Genomic DNA, 24,560 nt, shown 5'->3' on the forward strand with positions numbered 1-24,560 from the left:
GTTTCTGAGCATAACTTGGGGCAAAAGTGCAACTTTTGAAGAATTAACTGAAAACTCATATTTTGAATGAAAACAGTGTTTGGATGTGATAACAAGCTGTTTTATCATGTTTGTAATGTTACACATGCATTTCCAAACAAGTAGTGAGTCTTGCATTAAGGCGTTCAAAACAGCGTTTGCTGGCGTTGTAAGAGCTTTAAACAGTGTTTCTGAGCATAACTTGTGGCAAAAGTGCAACTTTTGAAGAATGAAAAGAAAACTCATATTTTGTTTCAAAACAGTGTTTGGATGTGATAACAAGCTGTTTTATCATGTTTGTAATGTTACACATGCATTTCCAAACAAGTAGTAAGTCTTGCATTAAGGCGTTCAAAACAGCGTTTGCTGGCGCTGTAAGCGCTCTAAACAGTGTTTCTGAGCATAACTTGGGGCAAACGTGCAACTTTTGAAGAATGAACTGAAAACTCATATTTTGTTTCAAAAAAGTGTTTGGATGTGATAACAAGCTGTTTTATCATGTTTGTAATGTTACACATGCATTTCCAATCAAGTAGTGAGTCTTGCATTAAGGCGTTCAAAACAGCGTTTGCTGGCGTTGTAAGAGCTTTAAACAGTGTTTCTGAGCATAACTTGTGGCAAAAGTGCAACTTTTGAAGAATGAAAAGAAAACTCATATTTTGTTTCAAAACAGTGTTTGGATGTGATAACAAGCTGTTTTATCATGTTTGTAATGTTACACATGCATTTCCAAACAAGTAGTAAGTCTTGCATTAAGGCGTTCAAAACAGCGTTTGCTGGCGCTGTAAGCGCTCTAAACAGTGTTTCTGAGCATAACTTGGGGCAAACGTGCAACTTTTGAAGAATGAACTGAAAACTCATATTTTGTTTCAAAAAAGTGTTTGGATGTGATAACAAGCTGTTTTATCATGTTTGTAATGTTACACATGCATTTCCAATCAAGTAGTGAGTCTTGCATTAAGGCGTTCAAAACAGCGTTTGCTGGCGCTGTAAGCGCTCTAAACAGTGTTTCTGAGCATAACTTGTGGCAAAAGTGCAACTTTTGAAGAATGAACTGAAAACTCATATTTTGTTTCAAAACAGTGTTGGGATGTGATAACAAGCTGTTTTATCATGTTTGTAATGTTACACATGCATTTCCAATCAAGTAGTGAGTCTTGCATTAAGGCGTTCAAAACAGCGTTTGCTGGAGCTGTAAGCGCTCTAAACAGTGTTTCTGAGCATAACTTGGGGCAAAAGTGCAACTTTTGAAGAATGAACTGAAAACTCATATTTTGAATGAAAACAGTGTTTGGATGTGATAACAAGCTGTTTTATCATGTTTGTAATGTTACACATGCATTTCCAAACATGTAGTAAGTCTTGCATTAAGGCGTTCAAAACAGCGTTTGCTGGCGCTGTAAGCGCTCTAAACAGTGTTTCTGAGCATAACTTGGGGCAAAAGTGCAACTTTTGAAGAATGAACTGAAAACTCATATTTTGTTTCAAAACAGTGTTTGGATGTGATAACAAGCTGTTTTATCATGTTTGTAATGTTACACATGCATTTCCAATCAAGTAGTGAGTCTTGCATTAAGGCGTTCAAAACAGCGTTTGCTGGCGCTGTAAGTGCTCTAAACAGTGTTTCTGAGCATAACTTGGGGCAAAAGTGCAACTTTTGAAGAATGAACTGAAAACTCATATTTTGTTTCAAAACAGTGTTTGGATGTGATAACAAGCTGTTTTATCATGTTTGTAATGTTACACATGCATTTCCAATCAAGTAGTGAGTCTTGCATTAAGGCGTTCAAAACAGCGTTTGCTGGCGCTGTAAGTGCTCTAAACAGTGTTTCTGAGCATAACTTGGGGCAAAAGTGCAACTTTTGAAGAATGAACTGAAAACTCATATTTTGTTTCAAAACAGTGTTTGGATGTGATAACAAGCTGTTTTATCATGTTTGTAATGTTACACATGCATTTCCAAACAAGTAGTGAGTCTTGCATTAAGGCGTTCAAAACAGCGTTTGCTGGCGCTGTAAGCGCTCTAAACAGTGTTTCTGAGCATAACTTGGGGCAAAAGTGCAACTTTTGAAGAATGAACTGAAAACTCATATTTTGTTTCAAAACAGTGTTGGGATGTGATAACAAGCTGTTTTATCATGTTTGTAATGTTACACATGCATTTCCAAACAAGTAGTAAGTCTTGCATTAAGGCGTTCAAAACAGCGTTTGCTGGCGCTGTAAGCGCTCTAAACAGTGTTTCTGAGCATAACTTGGGCACTGAAACGCCTTTGGTCCAGCTCTTTATTCAAACCCTATTGTTTAGCTATCTGTCAAGTTGTATTAGGCTACATGCAATAAGGACAGAATAAGTGCAAACAATATGTGCAAAACAAAAAGTTCTTCTCTGTCAATACAGACTGCAAATAGTGCAAACAGAGCCTGACCAAGTATGTCACTGAATTTGCTGCAACTACACTGCCATGTTCATTTTTAAGAATATTAGCATGTCCACATATTAGCATATTAGCATCCCCACACTGCTCCCGATATCCTTTGCTGTCTCAACTTGCCAAAGCGTGCCGTTCTGTCCCTGCTACCTCTGTTCAAGTGAGATATGTTGATTTGAGTACTGAGCTGTGGTGGTGCTGTAAATGTCTCTGCATCCTGCTTGTATTAACCGCGGTGTACGGCATTATTTTCATACAATGTTTGCATATGGTCCGTGTCTTATCAGTCACTCTCTTGCCATTTATCATTTCCACTGGGTAGCCAAAATGCTGCCAAACAAACGATTTGAAAGTGGCGGGGGCATCTTCAATAGTAATACCAACATCATGAGACAGATTTTTAACGTGACGAGAAATATCACAGTTACATCTTGCGAGATCTCATGACACGAGATCTCGTCACACCCCTACAAGCGACACCCAGAGGGCAGCTACATCAGTAGCTGAGAAGGTTTCTCCTCAAGCTGAGACAAGTGTCGGGTGGTCAACTCCTCTTGTGAATTCACATGGCGTCAGGGGTGGTTACATGGGGTGTAATTGTGTGACGGGGAGTGTTACCCTCGACTGGGAGGTCAGGCATCGACGTTGTGAAACTGCGTGCTGACGAGCCCTCAGTAACGGAGCAGGGAGAGTAGTGGGAATGATCTGTGTGGGTTGAACCAATGTGCTTTAAGTGAGGATGGGTAAGTGTCAAAGAGCCAGCCTTCTGACGCTGGGGAGACTATCCTAAGGACAATGTGCAGGGATGCTATCCAAAGAGAGAGCACTATGGGTGAATTTGTCAATTTCAGATATGGGTCTGATGTTGTGGATTTGAGATGTGGGAGGCAGAGGCAAGGAAACAGGCATACAAGGCACTGTTAAAAAGGGGGGAGGCTAGAAAAGAACTTCCAACTCCCCAGTTTTCTGAGTGTCTTACAAATCCCGACCTAGACGGAAGTCCCAGACGCCCCCGACCCGTCAACGACAGAGTCAATGACCCCCCCTGACTGCAGCAACCCAGCACCCCCCCCCCCCCAACACCACCACCAGAGCTTCCCGAGACTTCACCACCACTGCATCCTGTGAGATCATGCAACCTAACACCACTGTTTCCTGAAACTTTGACACAGTGGGCCAGGCCAGAGGCAGTGCCAAGCCTACAAGACAAGACTGGACGCTCCCCTCTGAATCACGGCCTCCACCGCAGCACCACCCACACTGGATGAATGCTCCAAAAACACCACCTGAATGTGTGACCCATCAAGGGATGGAGGCAATGGAACAAAGCAGACAGACACTGGCAAATATATTTTTACTAGTGCTATTGGGTCACTGCACAGACTCTGAGCTTCATCTTCAGTAATGAGACTGATATCATTTAATCTTTTCCAGTTATAAAACATATTTCCCTGAAATTTGAGGGTGGTGCCCCTTTATAATAATTCATAATTAATCAATATTGCTACAGAGTTAAAACTCTAATCTGGTCTCTGTAAGAATACATGATACAGTTGCATCATATTTCAACCATACAGTTGCAACCATATTTACTACTATCTGCTGTACACCTGTAGTGTAGATGTAGCTTCTTCATCTGCCTTCAACAATGGTGCTCTAATTCTCTATTAGATTATCTTCCTGTCAACACACACAGGACGTAAATAAACCACTTTCACTTTCAGTTTACATGAAAACACGTGCAGGCAGTGGATAATGTTTCTTTCACTTTCCCTTTATAAGTAATCACATGATTCAAGCAGCCGTATGAGACACAGCACGCAGAGCAGGACAAGTATAAAACTGAAGCTCAAGCTAGATTATCTGCAGACCTGCACACTGTACAGCTCCAGCTCTCCAAAAAATACCAGACGTAGTTGTGGTCTTCAGATCATTCTTAACAATCTAAATCAAATCCATCCTGATTTTGTACAAATTGTAAATAGATTTATATAAATTGGGATATTTGGCTTCAGATATCTTCAAAAAAATAATTGGATAAAATGGGACAACCAGAATCATTACCAGCACCAGCACCACCTCCCAAACAAGGTGAGTCATCTGTTCTAGTCATATATTACACTGATTTTATACTGTTATAGTCATATATTATACTGTTATACTGTCTTTATACTGTTCTGTTTATACTGTTGTATACAGATTCTATGCTGTTATAGTTATATATTATACTGTTTTATACTGTTATAGTTATATATTATTATATATTATATAACTATATATATATGTTATATATGTTTTTTAACTACCATCTGCTGAGAGCAACGTTGTCGTTGAATATTTTTTTTAACAAATTCTGGAAAAGAGTCATAACAAAGCAGTATCAAACTCACATGGGCATATTTGCTAAACCTGTATCTATATGTCATATTATCTTATGTTTATGTAATATTTTAAGTTGTTAACCACATGCATATGTATTTTGTAGTCAAATGCATCAAATGCAACTGGTTAGTCAGTTATAACGCAGCAATCAAATGTTAAAGAAGGATGATTGCAGATTTCACTGTGAGTAGGACAGATCCACATTTACAGGAACACAGGAGCAGCACCTGTACACCTGTACACCTGTACACCTGTACACCTGTGCACCTGTACACCTGTGCACCTGTACATCTGTGCACCTGTACACCTGTACACCTGTACACCTGTGCACCTGTACACCTGTGCACCTGTACACCTGTGCATCTGTGCACCTGTACACCTGTGCACCTGTACACCTGTACACCTGTGCACCTGTACACCTGTGCACCTGTACACCTGTAGTTAACCACAAACAGGTATGAGGCAGCTTAGTATGTTATGCTAAATCAGCTGTGCCAATAACAACCAGTGTGAATAGGTGTCTTTGTCAGTGTGGCCCAGGTGACACTCACCACTGCAGACCTGATGCCTGCAAGCCTGCAGTGTAGGTGTAGTCTCTCATTTGCTAGATATATGTACACACACACACACACACACACAGTGCTGCTGAAATTATTCATATCCCTGGTATAGTTAAAGTAGAAGAGGCACAAGGATAATTTTGGACATGCCACTTTTTGTTCAAATGTAAATTAAAGTTGAGAAAAATTGTTTCCAATTGCAATTCTGGGAGAAGATATATACACCATAGTTATAATAAACAATATGCAACCATTTTAACTAATAACAAATGAAATTATCAAACCAATGTACAAGAAAATGAGTTATTTTACTTATTTGCACACAGTGCATGTCTTACATGTCCTTACAGCTGCCTTTTGTGTTTCAGAATTTGATTCAGCATGGAGGAAAACACCTTGGGAGTAAGTAGTGGACATTTTCATTTGTGATTAAGAGAAGATTCAGATCATTGTTATCAGTGTTATAACTCCAGCTAGAATATAGGTAAAAACAAACTTTTGAACAATCACTTACATCTTTATTTCAATCTTTAAGATCTGTCCTGCCGCAAATTTGTTGTGTGCGTGAATTTTTTAAAGCTGTAAAGTGGATGTGATGAGGCAGGTCATGGAACAGTTTTGGGGTCCCCCAATCACACAATCATGAACAGGGACTCTCCCTGTGTGAACTGCATCGGTCACTACTTTCTTTTATATGCAATGTTTTTAGAGTTGGCTTTAGTGACTGGCAAAGTTGCTTAGAATGTTGTTTTTATTACTGATAGGCCTTTATCGCTCGGTTTCAATAGTACTTTTCTAGCATTTAAAAAGTAGAATATGAACTTTTCCATACAAAGACATGTACTGTAGATCAATATAAATGCTTTTGAAACTAAGCAACTCTTGGTCAAGTATTAGACCAACTGACACTTTTTGACTGAAATTGTAACATCTGTTTTAATTAATGTAATAGTGTTTCAGTGTGAATTAAGACTCTAATCTGGTTTCTGTAAGAATTCATGATATTCATTTGCATCATATTTCATTATCACCATATCAGCTTTTAGATCTGACTAATTCTCTTTATATTCTCTTGTTATCAATACACGCAGCCTGTAAATATGTTTCTTTCACTTTCCATTTACTAGAAATCACATTTCACAGGCATAGAATTTCTTTTACTTTCCCTTTATATGTCATCACATGGCTCAAGCATGCAGGGAATGACAGGTATAGGGGTGAAGAACATGCTGGTATAACGGTGTAACAGAAGGGTGTAACAATGTAACAGAAGGGTGTACCAGGGTGACAGAAGGGAGTAATGGGGTGACAGAAGGGAGTAATGGGGTGACAGAAGGGTGTAACGGGGTGACAGAAGGGTGTAACGGGTGTTACTCCCTTCTGTCACCCCGTTACACCCTTCTGTCACCCTGGTACACCCTTCTGTTACAATGTTACACCCTTCTGTTACACTGTTATACCAGCATGTTCTTCAGCCCTATACCTGTCATTATATATATATCATTATATATATAATATATAATATATATATGTTGTTTATATATATATAAACAACGAGTGTGCAAACAAGGGGAGTCGGAATTTGGCACAACACGTTTGTTTGAAAAAATTCTCCGTCGTGCCTGCTGCTTGCATGTGTTAAATGAAAATGAGCACTTTCTTCTTTGATTTACAACTTTGTTGTCAAGGCTGGCTCGGATGCCACGCCTTCTACCTCCACAAGAGGCACCCGAGTCAGTCCTAGACTCGCTGGGCGCAATCAGCGGTGATCCGTTTCAGCTGTTTCACCAAGGAAGCTTGGTGAAACGGATCACTGCTGATTCCTTTTGGTCTCATGCCGTCACGTTCTCAGCCTTCTCTCTCTCTCTCTTGTCTCCTTCCTAAGTTGCGTTGCTGTGTTAAGGTGTCTCGCCACCTTACTCTCGCTTTCTCTAGCCCTCTCTTGTCTCTATCTTTTACCTTTACTTATTTGAGTATGTACCTCCTGCGCCACTTCAGGCCCATCTCAAGTTTTCCACCAACCTTATCTCTTCCTGTCAGTTACTCTTTTATTTTTGGGAAGGGTTTTGTTTTGTTGCGGCGTTCGCCTGTGGCCAGTCACTTCCCCTGGGTTCCTTAGTTCGTTTTACGCATTGACTTTTTCTGCGTTCTTTCAGTTACCTTCGTTATTTTCCTCCCGTGTCTATACGGCTTTATTATTGCATTTTTACGCGTTGAGTTTTCAGCGTCCTTTTGAGTTTTGTTTTGCTTCTGAGTGTATGCGGAGTGGTTTTCTATTGTGTTTTCTGTTTGCTCGTATGTGTTTATTTCATACACACAGCCCTAGTGATAAGCACTTCTCCCTAATTGTTCCTAATGGCATTTGGGTTCAATTCTCCCTCCGTTTTCTTATGCGGTGTGTACCGGTCTGTACACCCTGAGTTACAGAACGAAGCAGCCTAAACATGAACCCAGCCGAATCTCACGACAACGCAGCATTAAAAGCTGCAGTTGCAAGCCAGGAGCAAATACTAAATAACCATGATCAAATGCTATCTGACAAAGCGTTAGCTTGGGCCACGCCCCTTTGGGAGAAGCAGACAGAGACCTGTTCTTCATATGAACGTTTTTCTAATGCCATGAAAAGTGCATTCTATCACCCATCGTCAGGAGGAGTTATTGGTCCGCGTTTATTGAGGCTACGTCAAGGAAAACAGTCAGTCGTTCAGTATTCTCAGGAATTCAGAACACTGGCCTCTGAGAGCGGGTGGGGTCCGGAGGCGCTTATGGCCATATACCAGGAAGGGTTATGCGAAGAATTGAAAGATGAGCTAACACTCAGTGACCCTCCGGCTGATCTTGACACACTGATAACACACACAGTGCGTCTTAACAACCGTTGCCGCTAACGCAGATGCACTAAACAACAACAACATCATCGTGATAACACACCAGCAGTAACGCAGTCACGTATATTTGAAACCTGCAAATCCGGTACTGACCCTCATCCCATGCAGATAGGCCATACACGATTATCACGTCAAGAAAAACAGGTACGTCTCCAGGAAGGCAGGTGTTTATACTGTGGTGGAGAGGGTCATCAAAGGTCCAAATGTCCTGAGCTACAGGGAAAAAGGCAAACCCGCCAGTGAGTACGGAGGCACTGGCGGGTTCAATGTCGAATCCTCCTGGTAATGGGCTGTTTGTTCACGTTTCTCTGGTCAGAGAGAAAACGCTTGATGGCTTTCATTGACTCAGGGGCTGCTGCGAGCTTCATTGACGCTTCTCTCGTCAAAGATTTAGGCATACCCATTATAGACCTAGACAAACCTCTCACTGTCTAAATAATCTAAATACTTATATAGATAATGATAAATAGATAGGTAGACAGATAGATAAAAAGAATCTTTCTTTTCAGTTCGGGGCATGACGCCACTTGTGTACGCATGTTTATTTCTCATGGTTGCTGGTTATTTTGTCTGAAGGTTCTGGCGTTTGTCTAAGCTTTGTCTATCCTGGTTTTTGTGCTTCATTGAACTTTGTAATAGCTTATTCGTGCTTTACATTGTGTATTGTCTTGTGCTCAGCCCCGTTTATGTTTCATGCCCTTCTGTGTTTTGTTCAAGTTAGTAGTCTTTGTTTATCATGTCTCTCTGTATGGGTTATGCGTCTCTGTTGAATTCCCGTTCTGTTATGACCCATGTCTGTGATATTGACTATGATTCTGGTTTGCCCTTCTCTAATAAACCTCGCTCTCTTCAGCACTTGTGTCCGCATTCTGCCTCTGCGCCACGCCAGGCGTAACACCCGGAATAGACATTTATAATTCATCTGCTCTCAGTACTTTATTCTGTCTCAATATTTGTTTGTTTTTCTGAACATTTGATCATAATAAAGTTGTTTAGCAGCACATGAATTTGTTTTTTCCTCTCCTTGTCTTTATTGAGTAAACTCTGTGGAGAATTGCCTTTCTATTGTTGTTGGATGCAGCACAGTATAAAATAAAATAAACAGCGCTTACACAAATTCAAACGCGGAAACAGAAAGTGTTGGATTACAACAAATATTTTATAGTATAGTAAAAGAAACGAACAAAGAGCGAGATTGTAGATAGATAGGCGGATAGATTGTAGTTTGTTGCAGTTGCCTACAGTATAAAATAGAATAAACAGCGCTTACACAAATTCAAACGCGGAAACAGAAAGTGTTGGATTACAACAAATATTTTATAGTATAGTAAAAGAAACGTACAAATAGCGAGATTGTAGATAGATAGACGGATAGATTGTAGTTTGTTGCAGTTGCCTACAGTATAAAATAGAATAAACAGCGCTTACACGAATTCAAACACGCAAACAGAAAGTGTTGGTATAGTAAAAGAAATGAACAAAGAGCGAGATTCAAACTGTTTTATTTATTTGTTTTTAGCGGGACTTATTAGTGAACTTTCGTTTCTACGTCTGCTGCTATGTGCGCTTGAATTTAAACTTTTGAAACACGAGTCTAAAAATGTTCTGCTGTTTGTTGTAGGATCGGTAAGATATACAGTCTGCTTGTAACAAGGTTATCATGAAGTTGTTTCACGTTAGGTGCTGTGGGAGTCGTGTGAGCTTGGGGGTGAGCCGCATTCCACCGCACTCCACACATTAACAAGACAAAGGGCATTAATTTCTTCACAGCAGGGGAGTGGGCTATCTGGAGCTACCTGGAGCTTGCAAAAATTTTCGCAGCCTTCGGGGTTCTAGTGTTAAATACAAATCCACACACACTGGAGCTTTTACTTTTCATTGTGGCACGTTTTCATCACATCAGTGTTTAAATAAATCTCGTGATCATTACATTTAAAGGAGACATTTATGTCTGAAATACCGTACGGTGAAAAGCAATACCTCTGTGCCGTGATTACATTTCGAGCTGTATTATATTCAATTCTGGCACAAATTCAGTGTTTTGGATTTGAATGCAAATTCTTGTGTATTGTTTTTCAATAAAGAGATAAAGTGCATTGAAATGTAATGTAATAGTGCTTTTGCATTTCATTTTGGCACGTATTCTGCATGTTTGTATGGAAAAGCAATGCATTTTGTGGATTGCATTTCCATTTTTGTCTATTAGGGATTACTTTTCAATTTGGCACTGATTCCTCTCCATAATTAACTGGGTTTCAAACCACACCTGACCAATAAATTAGGTTTGAAAACACACCTGAGCAATCAATTAGCACTGAACCTTATTTAAGTGACTCCAAGAAGCAGAGTTAGTATTACTTGACTGCTTGAATGAAAGGGATACTCTAGGGTTGCTCTATAATTGTTGTAGGAAGCAATATCATCATGCCAAAAAGAAGAGAACTCAGTGTGGACCTCAGACAGAAGATAGTGGACCTTCATTTTCAGGGGGAAGGATATACTGCCATTTCCAAGCGTTTCTTGGTTTCTAGAAACAAAGCCTGTTAAAAATAAACATGGCCGTGGTCGAAAACGCAAGATTTCTAATACTTTGCAGCGAAAAATAATCAGAGATGTCAACAAGAATCCCCGGACCTCCCCAGAGATGATTGTTGCTGAACTTGCTTCTTTTGGACTTGATGTTTCACGCAAGACTGTTGTGAGGGCTCTTCATCGTGGTGGACTTTGTGGTCATCGTCCAAGAAAAACCCCATTGGTCTCACAGCGGCACATCAAAGCCAGACTGAACTTTGCCAGAGACAATCTGAAACATAAGGGTGAGTTTTGGAAGTCTGTCCTTTGGTCTGATGAAACCAAACTTGAGCTGTTTGGGCATATGGATGCTGCTTTTGTTTGGCGTAGGAAGGGCGAGGCCTTCAACCCTAAAAATACTGTCCCCACAGTGAAGCATGCTGGTGGAAGCATAATGCTGTGGGGCTGTTTTGGTGCTTCAGGGACAGGAAACCTTGTTCGGCTGCATGGGACCATGAAAAAAGAGGATTATGTGGAAATTTTGAAGAACAACATCAGGTCATCTGCTGTCAGTCTAGGGTTAGGTCATCGCTGGGTCTTCCAACAAGACAATGACCCAAAGCACACATCGAAGTTGGTCAAAACCTTTTTGAAAGACAACAAAATCAACGTTCTGGAGTGGCCCTCTCAGAGACCTGATCTCAATCCTATTGAGAATCTGTGGAGGGAGCTCAAGGTTCGGGTCCATGCTCAGAGAACAAGCAATTTGCATGATCTTGAACAAATTGCCAAGGAAGAATGGGCTAAAATCCCTCAGGAGACATGTGCCAACTTGGTTAGAAATTACCAGAAAAGATTGTTGTCAGTTTTGAATCACAAAGGCTACACTATTGACTATTAGTTGTCAGAGGGCTAATAATTTTGACCACTGCATTTTTTGCTTTTTTCTTGTTTCAGTGAAGCAAACCAATAAAAATTTTTATTTGACTTTATGCAGTCTTTGTTCTTGTGGACACACAGAAACTTCCATAGAAGGTTATGGCCCATGTCATTGGACGGATAAGGGTTTTATATGATTTCATAAGGGGGCTAATAATTTAGCCTTTAACTGTATGTTTATTACATATATATTAGACAGAGGAGCATAGAGTGATCAGAACTCGGTGGGCTTATAAAGGGTGTCACAGTGATGAGGGACAGGTGCGAGTGATAATGAGAGGTGATCAGTAGTGATCAGTAGTGTTCAGAGATAATCAGTAGTGAACTAGTAGGCGGGGGATTGTGATCTGGGGAGTGCACGAGAGGTGAAGTGTTGTGAAGTGGGCGGCTGCCCTGTGGAGCCGGTCTGGCCTACCGTGACAAACAGTTTGTCAGAAACTGTGAGTACATGTAGTCTGCAGCTCTTCAAAAACAAATCCAGATGTTTGGTGTTCAGACAATTAATTAATATAAATCGAAAACCGTCCTGGTCTTATGTAAATAAATTAGGGTATTTATACTATGATTAATTTAAAGAAATAATCTGATAAAATGGGACAATCAGAATCCTAAACACAAATACCACCACCAGCACCACCTGAGCACTGGGGCATATGTACCAGGCACTGGGGCATATGTACCGGGCACTGGGGCATATGTACCAGGCACTGGGGCATATGTACCGGGCACTGGGGCATATGTACCGGGCACTGGGGCATATGTACCGGGCACTGGGGCATATGTACCGGGCACTGGGGCATATGTACCAGGCATTGGGGCATATGTACCAGGCACTGGGGCATAATTATCACAAAATCATGAATTGCAATATTAAACTCAAATGGGCTTCTTTCCTGAAACTTCATCTTAGGTGTCTTCCACGCCAATTAGTAGAAGACAGCACCATGTTTGATCATTCATAACAACCTGTGTCTATATTTTATTCTCACCTATAATTTCTTGTTTTATTTTCTTTAATTCTTAATTCTTTATATACAAGAATTTAAACAAATATAATCCAATTTATATATTTATTATTTGTAACAGGCCCCTCATTCCTCACCAGCATGAGTGTGAACCCTAATAAAGGATGTTATCCTGCGGTGTGTGTGGTGTAGCTTTATGAAACCAGTAGCCATGTAGTGTTACCACTCTTACCATCTGCTTTTTTCAGAGGCAAAAGAAACTTAGAAAGGAAACTCAGAGAATTCAGTGTCAGCCACCCAGATGTTGATCATGTCAGGATTCTGATTGTTGGAGAGGTTGGAGTAGGAAAGTCCAGCTTCATAAATTCCGTCAATAATGCTTTCCAAGGACGGATCACCTGTGAGGCTCTTACTGCTACCACATCTGGCTCAAGTTTCACAAAAATAGTAAGTACATTAATGGTTTTCTTGTTTTTCTACTTACAAATAATTTTTAACAAAGAATGTACAGGGGTTGGACAATGAAAGTGAAAAATTAAAAGTGTCATTTTAGTATGGGAGGTTTCATGGCTAAATTGGACCAGCCTGGTGACCAATCTTCATTAATTGCACCAGTAAGAGCAGAGTGTGAAGGTTCAATTAGCAGGGTAAGAGCACAGTGTTGATCAAAATATTACAATACACACAACATTATGGGTGACATACCAGAGTTCAAAAGAGGTCAAATTGTTGGTGCACGTCTTGCTGGCGCACCTGTGACCAAGACAACAAGTGTTTGTGATGTATCAAGAGCCACAGTATCCATGGTAATGTCAGCACACCACCAAGAAGAATGAACCACATCCAACAGGATTAACTGTGGACGCAAGAGAAAGCTGTCTGAAAGGGATGTTCGGGTGCTAACCCAGACTGTATCCAAAAAACATAAAACCACGGCTGCCCAAATCACGGCAGAATTAAATGTGCACCTCAACTCTCCTGTTTCCACCAAAACTGTCCGTCGATATACACGGCCGGGCTGCTACAGCCAAACCTTTGGTCACACGTGCTAATGACAAACGTCACTTTCGATGGTGCAAGGAGCTCAAATCTTGGGGCTGTAGACAGTATGAAACATGTATTGTTCTCTGATGAGTCCACCTTTACTGTTTCCCCCACATCCGGGAGAGTTACGGTGTGGAGAAGCCCCAAAGAAGCGTACCACCCAGACTGTTGCCCAGAGTGAATCATGTGGGTGGATCAGTGATGGGTTGAGCTGCCATATCATGCCCATACCCTTGGCCCAATACTTGTGCTAGATGGGTGCGTCACTGCCAAGGACTACCGAACCATTCTGGAGGACCATGTGCATCCAATGGTTCAAACATTGTATCCTGAAGGTGGTGTCGTGTATCAGGATGACAATGCACCAATACACACAGCAAGACTGGTGAAAGATTGGTTTGATGAACATGAAAGTGAAGTTGAACATCTCCCATGGCCTACACAGTCACCAGATCTAAATATTATTGAGCCACTTTGGGGTGTTTTGGAGGAGCGAAAAGAAAATGTTTTCCTCCACCAACATCATGTAGTGACCTGGCCATTATCCCGCAAGAAGAATGGCTTAAAATCCCTCTGACCACTGTGCAGGACTTGTATATCTCATTCCTAAGAAGAATTTACACTGTACTAATAAACTATTGTGGTCTAAAACCAGGTGTTTCAGTTTCATTGTCCAACCCCTGTATGTGTGTGGTTTAATTTTAACTAATGTTGTCATGTCCTATAGACAGAGAGTGTAAGGTTTACTCTGCTCTAACTCTGTCATGCCCTATAGACAGAGAGTGTAAGGTTTACTCTGCTCTAACTCTGTCATGTCCTATAGACAGAGAGTGTAAGGTTTACTCTGCTCTAACTCAGTCTTGTCCTATAGACAGAGAGTGTAAGGTTTACTCTGCTCTAACTCAGTCTTGTCCTATAGACAGAGAGTGTAAGGTTTACGCTGCTCTAACTCAGTCTTGTCCTATAGACAGAGAGTGTAAGGTTTACTCTGCTCTAACTCAGTCTTGTCCTATAGACATAGAGTGTAAGGTTTACTCTGCTCTAACTCTGTCATGTCCTATAGACAGAGAGTGTAAGGTTTACTCTGCTCTAACTCAGTCTTGTCCTATAGACAGAGAGTGTAAGGTTTACTCTGCTCTAACTCTGTCATGTCCTATAGACAGAGAGTGTAAGGTTTACTCTGCTCTAACTCAGTCTTGTCCTATAGACAGAGAGTGTAAGGTTTACTCTGCTCTAACTCAGTCTTGTCCTATAGACAGAGAGTGTAAGGTTTACTCTGCTCTAACTCAGTCTTGTCCTATAGACAGAGAGTGTAAGGTTTACTCTGCTCTAACTCAGTCTTGTCCTATAGACATAGAGTGTAAGGTTTACTCTGCTCTAACTCTGTCATGTCCTATAGACAGAGAGTGTAAGGTTTACTCTGCTCTAACTCAGTCTTGTCCTATAGACAGAGAGTGTAAGGTTTACTCTGCTCTAACTCAGTCTTGTCCTATAGACATAGAGTGTAAGGTTTACTCTGCTCTAACTCTGTCTTGTCCTATAGACAGAGAGTGTAAGGTTTACTCTGCTCTAACTCAGTCTTGTCCTATAGACAGAGAGTGTAAGGTTTACTCTGCTCTAACTCTGTCATGCCCTATAGACAGAGAGTGTAAGGTTTACTCTGCTCTAACTCTGTCATGCCCTATAGACAGAGAGTGTAAGGTTTACTCTGCTCTAACTCAGTCTTGTCCTATAGACAGAGAGTGTAAGGTTTACTCTGCTCTAACTCTGTCATGCCCTATAGACAGAGAGTGTAAGGTTTACTCTGCTCTAACTCTGTCATGTCCTATAGACAGAGAGTGTAAGGTTTACTCTGCTCTAACTCTGTCATGCCCTATAGACAGAGAGTGTAAGGTTTACTCTGCTCTAACTCTGTCATGCCCTATAGACAGAGAGTGTAAGGTTTACTCTGCTCTAACTCAGTCTTGTCCTATAGACAGAGAGTGTAAGGTTTACTCTGCTCTAACTCAGTCTTGTCCTATAGACAGAGAGTGTAAGGTTTACTCTGCTCTAACTCTGTCATGTCCTATAGACAGAGAGTGTAAGGTTTACTCTGCTCTAACTCAGTCTTGTCCTATAGACAGAGAGTGTAAGGTTTACTCTGCTCTAACTCTGTCATGCCCTATAGACAGAGAGTGTAAGGTTTACTCTGCTCTAACTCTGTCATGCCCTATAGACAGAGAGTGTAAGGTTTACTCTGCTCTAACTCTGTCATGCCCTATAGACAGAGAGTGTAAGGTTTACTCTGCTCTAACTCTGTCTTGTCCCTCCCATGATCCAGGATCACTCTGGCACCACAATAGTAGTATCCATAAAATGACTCTAAAGGACGTTACACATTAAACATGATGCAAAAACGTGACACCAAAATGTGAAATAATACTTCTTCATGCCAAAATTATACATTATTTATTTTGCCACCTGGTTCAAAATGTAAGATATCAAACTGTATAGTAAGTGTAATGATGCAAGAAAGGAGCAGGACGCTGAGAAGAGGGGTGTAAAGTAACAGTGTAATTGAACTCTTTAGCAATAGCACTTAGTGCTAACAGACACACGGATGTCCAAGTCATGGGGACTTCAACTGAAAGATGTAGACAACATGCACACTTAAATACAAGAACATGAACAAGACACAAGTAGAGATTGTCCTTAGTATATTCCTGGTCAATCCAAACCTGTATCCCCTTTAGAGATATTCCTGGTTTGTTTTCTTGTAGAATTGGTTTTTATCATTGATTAATGTGTTCTTGTCTCTTTGTATGGAATGTTGTGGTGTATGTTAATGTTACTCCATGTGTGCGTGTTTCACCTCGTTTTGGTTTTGTGTTGCACTTGTGTCTGTGTCTATGTGCATCTGTGTTGTGTTCATTGCTCATCGTTTGTGTTTGCTGAGCCCCAAAAGTGTTCCATTTGTGTATGTTCCAAACTCAATGCTCTCATCCTGGGATCTTGCCTTTCCTCACACATTATACTTCTGTGTTTGTTTTTTTAGTTTAAAACCCACTTTATTGATGGAGGGGCTGGTTCTGCTTTGCCTTTTGTCTTCAATGACATCATGGGACTGGAATCATCAGATGGTTGTGGTGCACCTGTAGGTGACATCATCAAAGCCCTGGAAGGTTTTGTGAAGGAAGGATACAAAGTGAGGAGACATCCAAGACATACAATACCTTTAATGACATTCAATACCTTTAATGACATACAATACCTTTAATGACATACAACACCTTTAATGACATACAACACATTTAATGACATACAACACCATCAATGACACAGTACCTTTATTGACATACAACACCATCAATGACACAATACCTTTAATGACATACAACACCTTTATTGACATACAATACCTTTAATGACATACAACACCATCAATGACACAGTACCTTTAATGACATACAACACCATCAATGACACAGTACCTTTAATGACATACAACACCATCAATGACACAGTACCTTTAATGACATACAACACCATCAATGACACAGTACCTTTAATGACATACAACACCTTTATTGACATTCAATACCTTTAATGACATACAACACCTTTAATGACATACAACACCTTTATTGACATACAACACCTTTATGACACAGTACCTTTAATGACACAGTACCTTTAATGACATTCAATACCTTTAATGACATACAACACCTTTAATGACATACAACACCTTTAATGACACAGTACCTTTAATGACATACAACACCTTTATTGACATACAACACCTTTATGACACAGTACCTTTAATGACACAGTACCTTTAATGACATTCAATACCTTTAATGACATACAACACCTTTAATGACATACAACACCTTTAATGACATTCAATACCTTTAATGACATACGACACCTTTAATGACACACAACACCTTTATTGACATACAACACCTTTAATGATTTTGTCAAAGTTTTTGTTTTTCAGTTGGGTTTTTTGTTTGCAGTAATACAATTATAACAATTTCTGGTAATTACATTCACCTTAAACAATAACAAGAAGGTGTTTACATGGTCAATAACTTGAATATACATAAACCCAGTAAAAATGTGACTAATATTTGGTCTTTCTTCCATTCACATATTCAGTTTAATCCTGCAAACCCCTTAACCTCAAAGGACCATGACTACAAACATAACCCCAGTACTGGTGATCAGACATACTGCCTGGTCAACATCATGGCAGCAGACAAAGTATCATTTATGAAAGATGATGTTCTGAAAAAGATGAGAGATATCCGTGAGAAGGCAACTGAACTGGGTAGGTAGGAAAGTTATTAATGGGAAAAATTTAATTAATTGATAGCAATATGAAATGAGTGACATAATTAAAGTCCACATTAAAAGTTTACGTTGATATTAAATGAAATGGGTGATGTGAAGCAGAGACAACAAACCTTTATTGTGCTGGTTCTTAAACCATCACTGGAGGTACGTGTCTCCCCCTAGTGGTGTGTAGTTTAGAGCATATTGTGATGATGACTTTTGTTGATGTCACGAGCTTACATAAATTCATGTTATTCAGATATGCCTCAAATAATCATCATGACACGAGTGGATGAAGCATGTCCACTGGTTAAAGAGGATTTACGGAAGGTCTACACCAGCAAGAAGATAAAAGAGAAGGTAATTTTTTTATTTGTCTCATATTGTGTAGGTTCCTCTCAGGCCACCAAAACAGCTCTGACTCACTGAGACATGAACTAAACACAATGTCTGTAGATGTTCTGAAGTTAATGGCACCAATACATTAGCGACAGATCTTCTGAATACAGTACGTTGTGAGATGAGTCCTCTGTTGATCTGACCCTTTTCCAGTATTCTCACAGACGCTTGATTAGCTTGAGATGTTGGAAATCTGGAGGGCAACTGAATGCCTTGAACACTAGATCATGATCCTCAAATTCCTGACCATTTTTTGCAGTGTGCAAGCAAAATGCTTCTGAAATTTGGAAGGACGAACTGGTTCAGAAACACTTTGGCTCAATGTGCTTGCACAGCTATCTGAAACGTCCTGTTTCTCTGGACACTATGTGTACTTTGCTATGATTTGCTATATTTCCAGTGTTGGGAAGGTTACTTTAAAAAAGTAATTAGTTATAGTTACTCACTACTTGTTTAAAAAAGTGACAAGTAGTGTTAATAGAGTTAGTAACTGAATTACTCTATAATAAAAGTAACTCGTTACCAGGGAAAGTAACTATTTGCATTACAGTTATAAAAAAATATAAGTTATAAAACTTTTTTATAACTTATATAAAAAGTTATATACCAATGAATAAGGATTTTTCAAAAAAAAGTTTTCACAGTCAGTTGAAATGAGTAGATCATAAAGGTGTTTAACTTTTGATATTTATTGCACATCCACAGACCAGTGCAGGATAAAATCCTTTAAAATCCCAAATCTTTGGGGAAAAAAAAAGCAAGAGTAAACAGTTACACTATATAATGTGCATTTACATCTATGAAATTAAATTAAATTAAATTATCTCAACCTGAGACAACTGGTTTGTTCACAACAGAAATAAACTTAACAATAAAACCTCTATGCTTAATTAAATAAATCAAATACCCAGTCTGGTAGACATTCAGGAACTTCAAGTATTTTCTTAAATAATGTTTATATCGCCACCTTGAAAATGCTAATTTTTCTTCGGCTTGCTTCTGACTCGCCATTTCTGCCTCTTCTCCGTTTGTGTCGTGTGTCACTGGTGTGCTTCGGCACACGTGTAAAAACACTGGCTCTGATTGGCTACCATAACGCTGCCTTAGCCAATTGCTTACTGACTTGTTAAGTTAAACAGGTGTTACACCGAGAACTGTGACCTATCGAGATCTGTTACTCCTCACTAGCCTGGGCAGGGGTCCGCTCGCATTACTGTTAGTATATCAATATATAGTAACGCACCGCTTTTAATGACCAGTAACATCAACGGTGTTGTAACGCCAGGAAAAGTAATTAATTATATTATCCCGTTACTGACAAAATGACCCCGTTACCTAATGCCGTTATTTTTAACCGCGTTATTCGCAACACTGTATATTTCTAGGGAACACGAAAATAACACATCCTAGATCTCAATGAATAAAATATTCCAGTTGAAAATCTTACTACATAATGGAATGTGTTGAGACAAAATAACAAAAATTATCAATGTAAATCAAAATTATTATTCCATGGAGGTCTGGATTTGGAATCATACTCAAAATCAAAGTGGAAAATCAAATGACAGGCTGATTCAACATCAGTGGAAATTCCTCAAGACAAGTTAAAATGAGACTCAGTAGTGTGTGTGGCCTCCACGTGCCTGTATGACCTCCCTACAACACCTGGACATGCTCCTGATGAGACCTCCCTACAACACCTGGACATGCTCCTGATGAGACCTCCCTACAACACCTGGACATGCTCCTGATGTGACCTCCCTACAACACCTGGTCATGCTCCTGATGAGACCTCCCTACAACACCTGGACATGCTCCTGATGAGGCGGTGGATGTTCTCCTGAGGAATTCTTCCCAGACCTGGATTAAAGCGTCAGTCAATGATGTCCCAGATGTGCTAGATTGGATTCTGGTCTGGGAAATGGGCAGGCCAGTCCACACAGTCCAACTGCTGACACACTTCAGCAACATGAGGCCTAGCATTGTCATGCATCAGAAGGAACCCAGGGCCCACTGAACCAGCATATGGTCTCACAAAGGGGCTGAGGTTCTCATCCCAGTACCTAATGGCAGTCAGGGTACCTCTAGCTAACACATGGAGGTCTGTGTATCCCTCCAAAGAAATGCCTCCCCACACCATTACTGGCCACCTGCCAAACTGGTCATGTTGGAGATGTTGCAGGCAGAACGTTCTCCACGGTGTCTCCAGACTCCGTCATGTCCTCAGGGTGAACCTGCTCTCATCTGTGAAGACTGTGGTGAACCTGCTCTCATCTGTGAAGACCGAGGTGAACCTGCTCTCATCTGTGAAGACTGTGGTGAACCTGCTCTCATCTGTGAAGACCGAGGTGAACCTGCTCTCATCTGTGAAGACCGAGGTGAACCTGCTCTCATCTGTGAAGACCGTGGTGAACCTGCTCTCATCTGTGAAGACCGTGGTGAACCTGCTCTCATCTGTGAAGACCGTGGTGAACCTGCTCTCATCTGTGAAGACCGAGGTGAACCTGCTCTCATCTGTGAAGACCGTGGTGAACCTGCTCTCATCTGTGAAGACCGTGGTGAACCTGCTCTCATCTGTGAAGACCGTGGTGAACCTGCTCTCATCTGTGAAGACCGTGGTGAACCTGCTCTCATCTGTGAAGACCGTGATGAACCTGCTCTCATCTGTGAAGACCGAGGTGAACCTGCTCTCATCTGTGAAGACCGTGGTGAACCTGCTCTCATCTGTGAAGACCGTGGTGAACCTGCTCTCATCTGTGAAGACCGTGGTGAACCTGCTCTCATCTGTGAAGACCGAGGTGAACCTGCCTCTCATCTGTGAAGACCGTGGTGAACCTGCTCTCATCTGTGAAGACCGTGGTGAACCTGCTCTCATCTGTGAAGACCGAGGTGAACCTGCTCTCATCTGTGAAGACCGTGGTGAACCTGCTCTCATCTGTGAAGACCGTGGTGAACCTGCTCTCATCTGTGAAGACCGTGGTGAATCAGTCGTGGTGTTCTCTGGTCGTCCTGCACGGTGTTGGGCTCCACTTGTGCTACGACCCTCATGGACTCTGTTTCTGACGGTTTGAGCAGAAACATGGATATTAGTGGCCTGCTGGAGGTCATGTCATTTTGCAGGGCTCTGGCACTACTCCTCCTGTTTCTCCTTGCACAAAGGAGGAGTTAGTGGTCCTGCTGGTGGGTTGTTGCCCTCCTACGGCCCCCTCCATGTCTCCTGGTGTACTGCTCCATGTTCTGGACACTGAGCCAGAAAGGATGAGAACAGAGAAAAGGTCTGTGGTCACCATCTTCAGAACCACCCCTTTATAGGGGGTGTAATATAAATATAATATATTCATATTACTGATCTTTTCTTTCAGATGCAAGTGTGCAGTAATAACCTGGGTATCCCCATGAACTACATCTTCCCTGTGAAGAACTACCATGAGGAGATTGATACAGATGATGACATGGATGTCCTGATTCTCAAGGCTCTTGACCAAATTGTGAACATAGCCAATGATGCACTGAAGAAAAAACATATTCCCATTAATTCAGAATGAGCATGGATTTGGTATTTGAGATTCCATAGCCTCATAACCAGTCCTGCTAATATGTTCCATTTTATTTTAAAGTGAAATTAAATGTAATAACTGCAACTACTTCATAAAAGACAAAAAAAAATTCATGGGATACATCTTAAACTATATGTAATTATGTGTCTAAGTACAAAATCAATTTAATAAAACTGACTATCTGATTCAGTAAAATCCTATAAACCCTCTTTCATTTCCCAGTGTTTCAATCATTTCCTTGTATAGACTCAAACTTGAGGGAACCTAGTAGTGAACCGGGTGGGCATCACGTTTCCTATATGGACTCCACCTCCCAGCATGCAGCAGTCACAGAACCCTCCGTCACTCAACCTGGCTCCACCAATAGGCTCTACTGTTTACTGACTATTCACACCTGTTCACTAGGGAATCTTTGGGAATCCCACAATTCGATTCAAAACGATTCTCCCGAACTACTCCAGCCTGTTGCCATGAGTACATTCATAAAGATTTTATAATTGTAAAGGTTTTATTAACCTATTGCAATAATGTAAACACACAAAGGTAAATCCAAGACATGTCTGATTTATTTATGCTTGCATGCATTTTTTCAACTTTAAACTTACATTTTTTAAACAAACACAACACAATATCTTTGAGACTAACACTCAAGCTACTTGACCTGTTCACAGTTATCAGAATACTACATTAAAGTAATACATGTAAATAAATAGTAAAATTAATGTAAATTAATAAAATTGGTAGGCTTAGGCTAGCTGCCATAACTTGCCACTACTCGGGGCAAGTTGGGTCTGGGCCTTGGGGCTCCGAGGTGCCTGGGTGGTGGGAGTGGGGTGGTGGATGATGGGGATGTCTGGGGTGGGCCGGGAGGTAGGGTTCCGGACTCCGACCAGCATGTCCTCAATACTGTTGATGTCTGTCATCGTTTGATCACTGTGCGATTGGTATGGTTGTGGGTGCATACACAGGGGTGTGGTGTATATGGGACAAGCGTGTGTGGGTGTATATGTATGTGTAGATATATATGTATATATGTATGTATGTGTATGTATATATTTATATATATATGGATGGATGTATGTATGTATATATGTATATATGTATATATTTATGGGTTAAATGTGTGTGAGTGCATACGTGTATGAAGGAAAGGTGTGTCTAGGTGTATGTGGATGTGCGGACCGGCTGGTCTCTGTGGTGGGGGTGGTGTGGATCCGGGCTTGGATGTGGTGGTGGGGAGGGTTGCCGCCCTAGTCTCCCCGGGTCGACCGCTCCCTGCCCTGAGCTGGGGGGGCAGTGAAGTTCGGTGCTCAATGAGCCAGCTAGCAAGCTGGCTCTCCTCTTCCAGAGGACCCTTTCCTCTGGACCTAAGCATTCCCACCCACCCACCCACCCCCACACACACACACACACACACACACACACACACACACGCACACACACGCACACACACACATCCTTGCTCATTTAGGATTCTGGGGACAGGCAGGTACCCAGAGGTTGACGAGGTGGGCCTGCTGCCATGGTTCACCCGTCTCCTCACCACTGTCTGTCCCTCAGTTTTTACTGCACTTTAGACATTGAGGGGACGGTGTGGACATGCACTCACGTTTGTTCTAGCACCTGTCCCCTCAATTTTAACTGCACCATAGTATCACACACTACGACACATGCATATACACCAACACCTACACACAACACTGGGGGTGGAGGGGTGGGAAGGCCTTCCTTCACCCGCTTCCTGCTCCCTGCCGGGGCGGGGGGGGGGGGTTGCTGGCGCGGGACTGGGCTGGTGGCTTCCTAGGACCGCTACTGGTCCTTGCTGGTCCAGCCATTTGCCCCCGCCGCAGAGGGTGTGCTAGTCTGGATAAGTGTGTGTCTCTGTCCTTGTTTTCTTCTTGTTTCTGAATGGGTGGATGAATGAGTACGTGTTGGAGGGAGGGGACATATGGCCAGGTTTGGAGGTGTGAGGGTGAATTTGAGTGTATGTGTGTGTGTGTGTGTGGGGGGGTGGGTGTGTGCATGGTGGGGGTGTATAGGGGCGAATGTAGGGTGGGTTTGGTTATGTGGGTGAGGACAGCTGGTTCTGGGTCGGGGCTGGTCGTGCCCGGTTCACTCCCGGACGCTCCCCTGAGACTACTGCACCACTCCAGAGGGGGGGCGCCTTGGGGCTCCGGAGTCCGGCTTGGCCCCCCGGCGTAGGGGCAGTTGGCCCGCTCCCCTGGGCGGTGGTGGTATGGGGCGGCCGGGTGCTCCTCGGCGGGAGGTGGGCCCTGCCGGGTGGTGGGTGGCTTTCCGGGCGCGTGGCGCCGTGGTTTTGCCGCTGGCCCCTGGGGGGGGAGGGGGGGGCATCCTGGGGGGGAGGCGCTCTGTTCCCTCTGGTTCCCCTGGACCTGCGCTCCTTGACTGGTGGGGCGCTGTCCGGGGTCTCTCTCTCCCGCCTGCGGGGACAGGCATGTGAGGGTTTCTGGGAAGTGCGGCTCTGGTACTCCACCGCTCTGTGGGGGGCCGTGGGCGGGTGGGATTCCCGGGTCTCTCTCCGCCCGCC

The 24,560-nt window shown here is 41.9% G+C and overlaps 1 protein-coding gene across 1 annotated transcript; it reads left to right on the forward strand.

The window, feature by feature from the left end:
• Positions 1–4,259: 4,259 nt before the first annotated feature.
• LOC143504346 (interferon-induced protein 44-like) lies at positions 4,260–22,221 on the forward strand. Its single transcript, XM_076995894.1, has 7 exons — positions 4,260–4,538; positions 5,758–5,791; positions 12,941–13,139; positions 16,771–16,920; positions 17,880–18,051; positions 18,316–18,416; positions 21,818–22,221. The coding sequence occupies exons 1-7, from the start codon at positions 4,490–4,492 to the stop codon at positions 21,998–22,000; spliced, it is 888 nt and encodes a 295-aa protein (XP_076852009.1). The 5' UTR covers positions 4,260–4,489; the 3' UTR covers positions 22,001–22,221.
• Positions 22,222–24,560: the final 2,339 nt, after the last annotated feature.

This window comes from Brachyhypopomus gauderio, unplaced genomic scaffold (genome assembly GCF_052324685.1).
Source record: "Brachyhypopomus gauderio isolate BG-103 unplaced genomic scaffold, BGAUD_0.2 sc267, whole genome shotgun sequence".
NCBI lineage: Eukaryota > Metazoa > Chordata > Actinopteri > Gymnotiformes > Hypopomidae > Brachyhypopomus > Brachyhypopomus gauderio.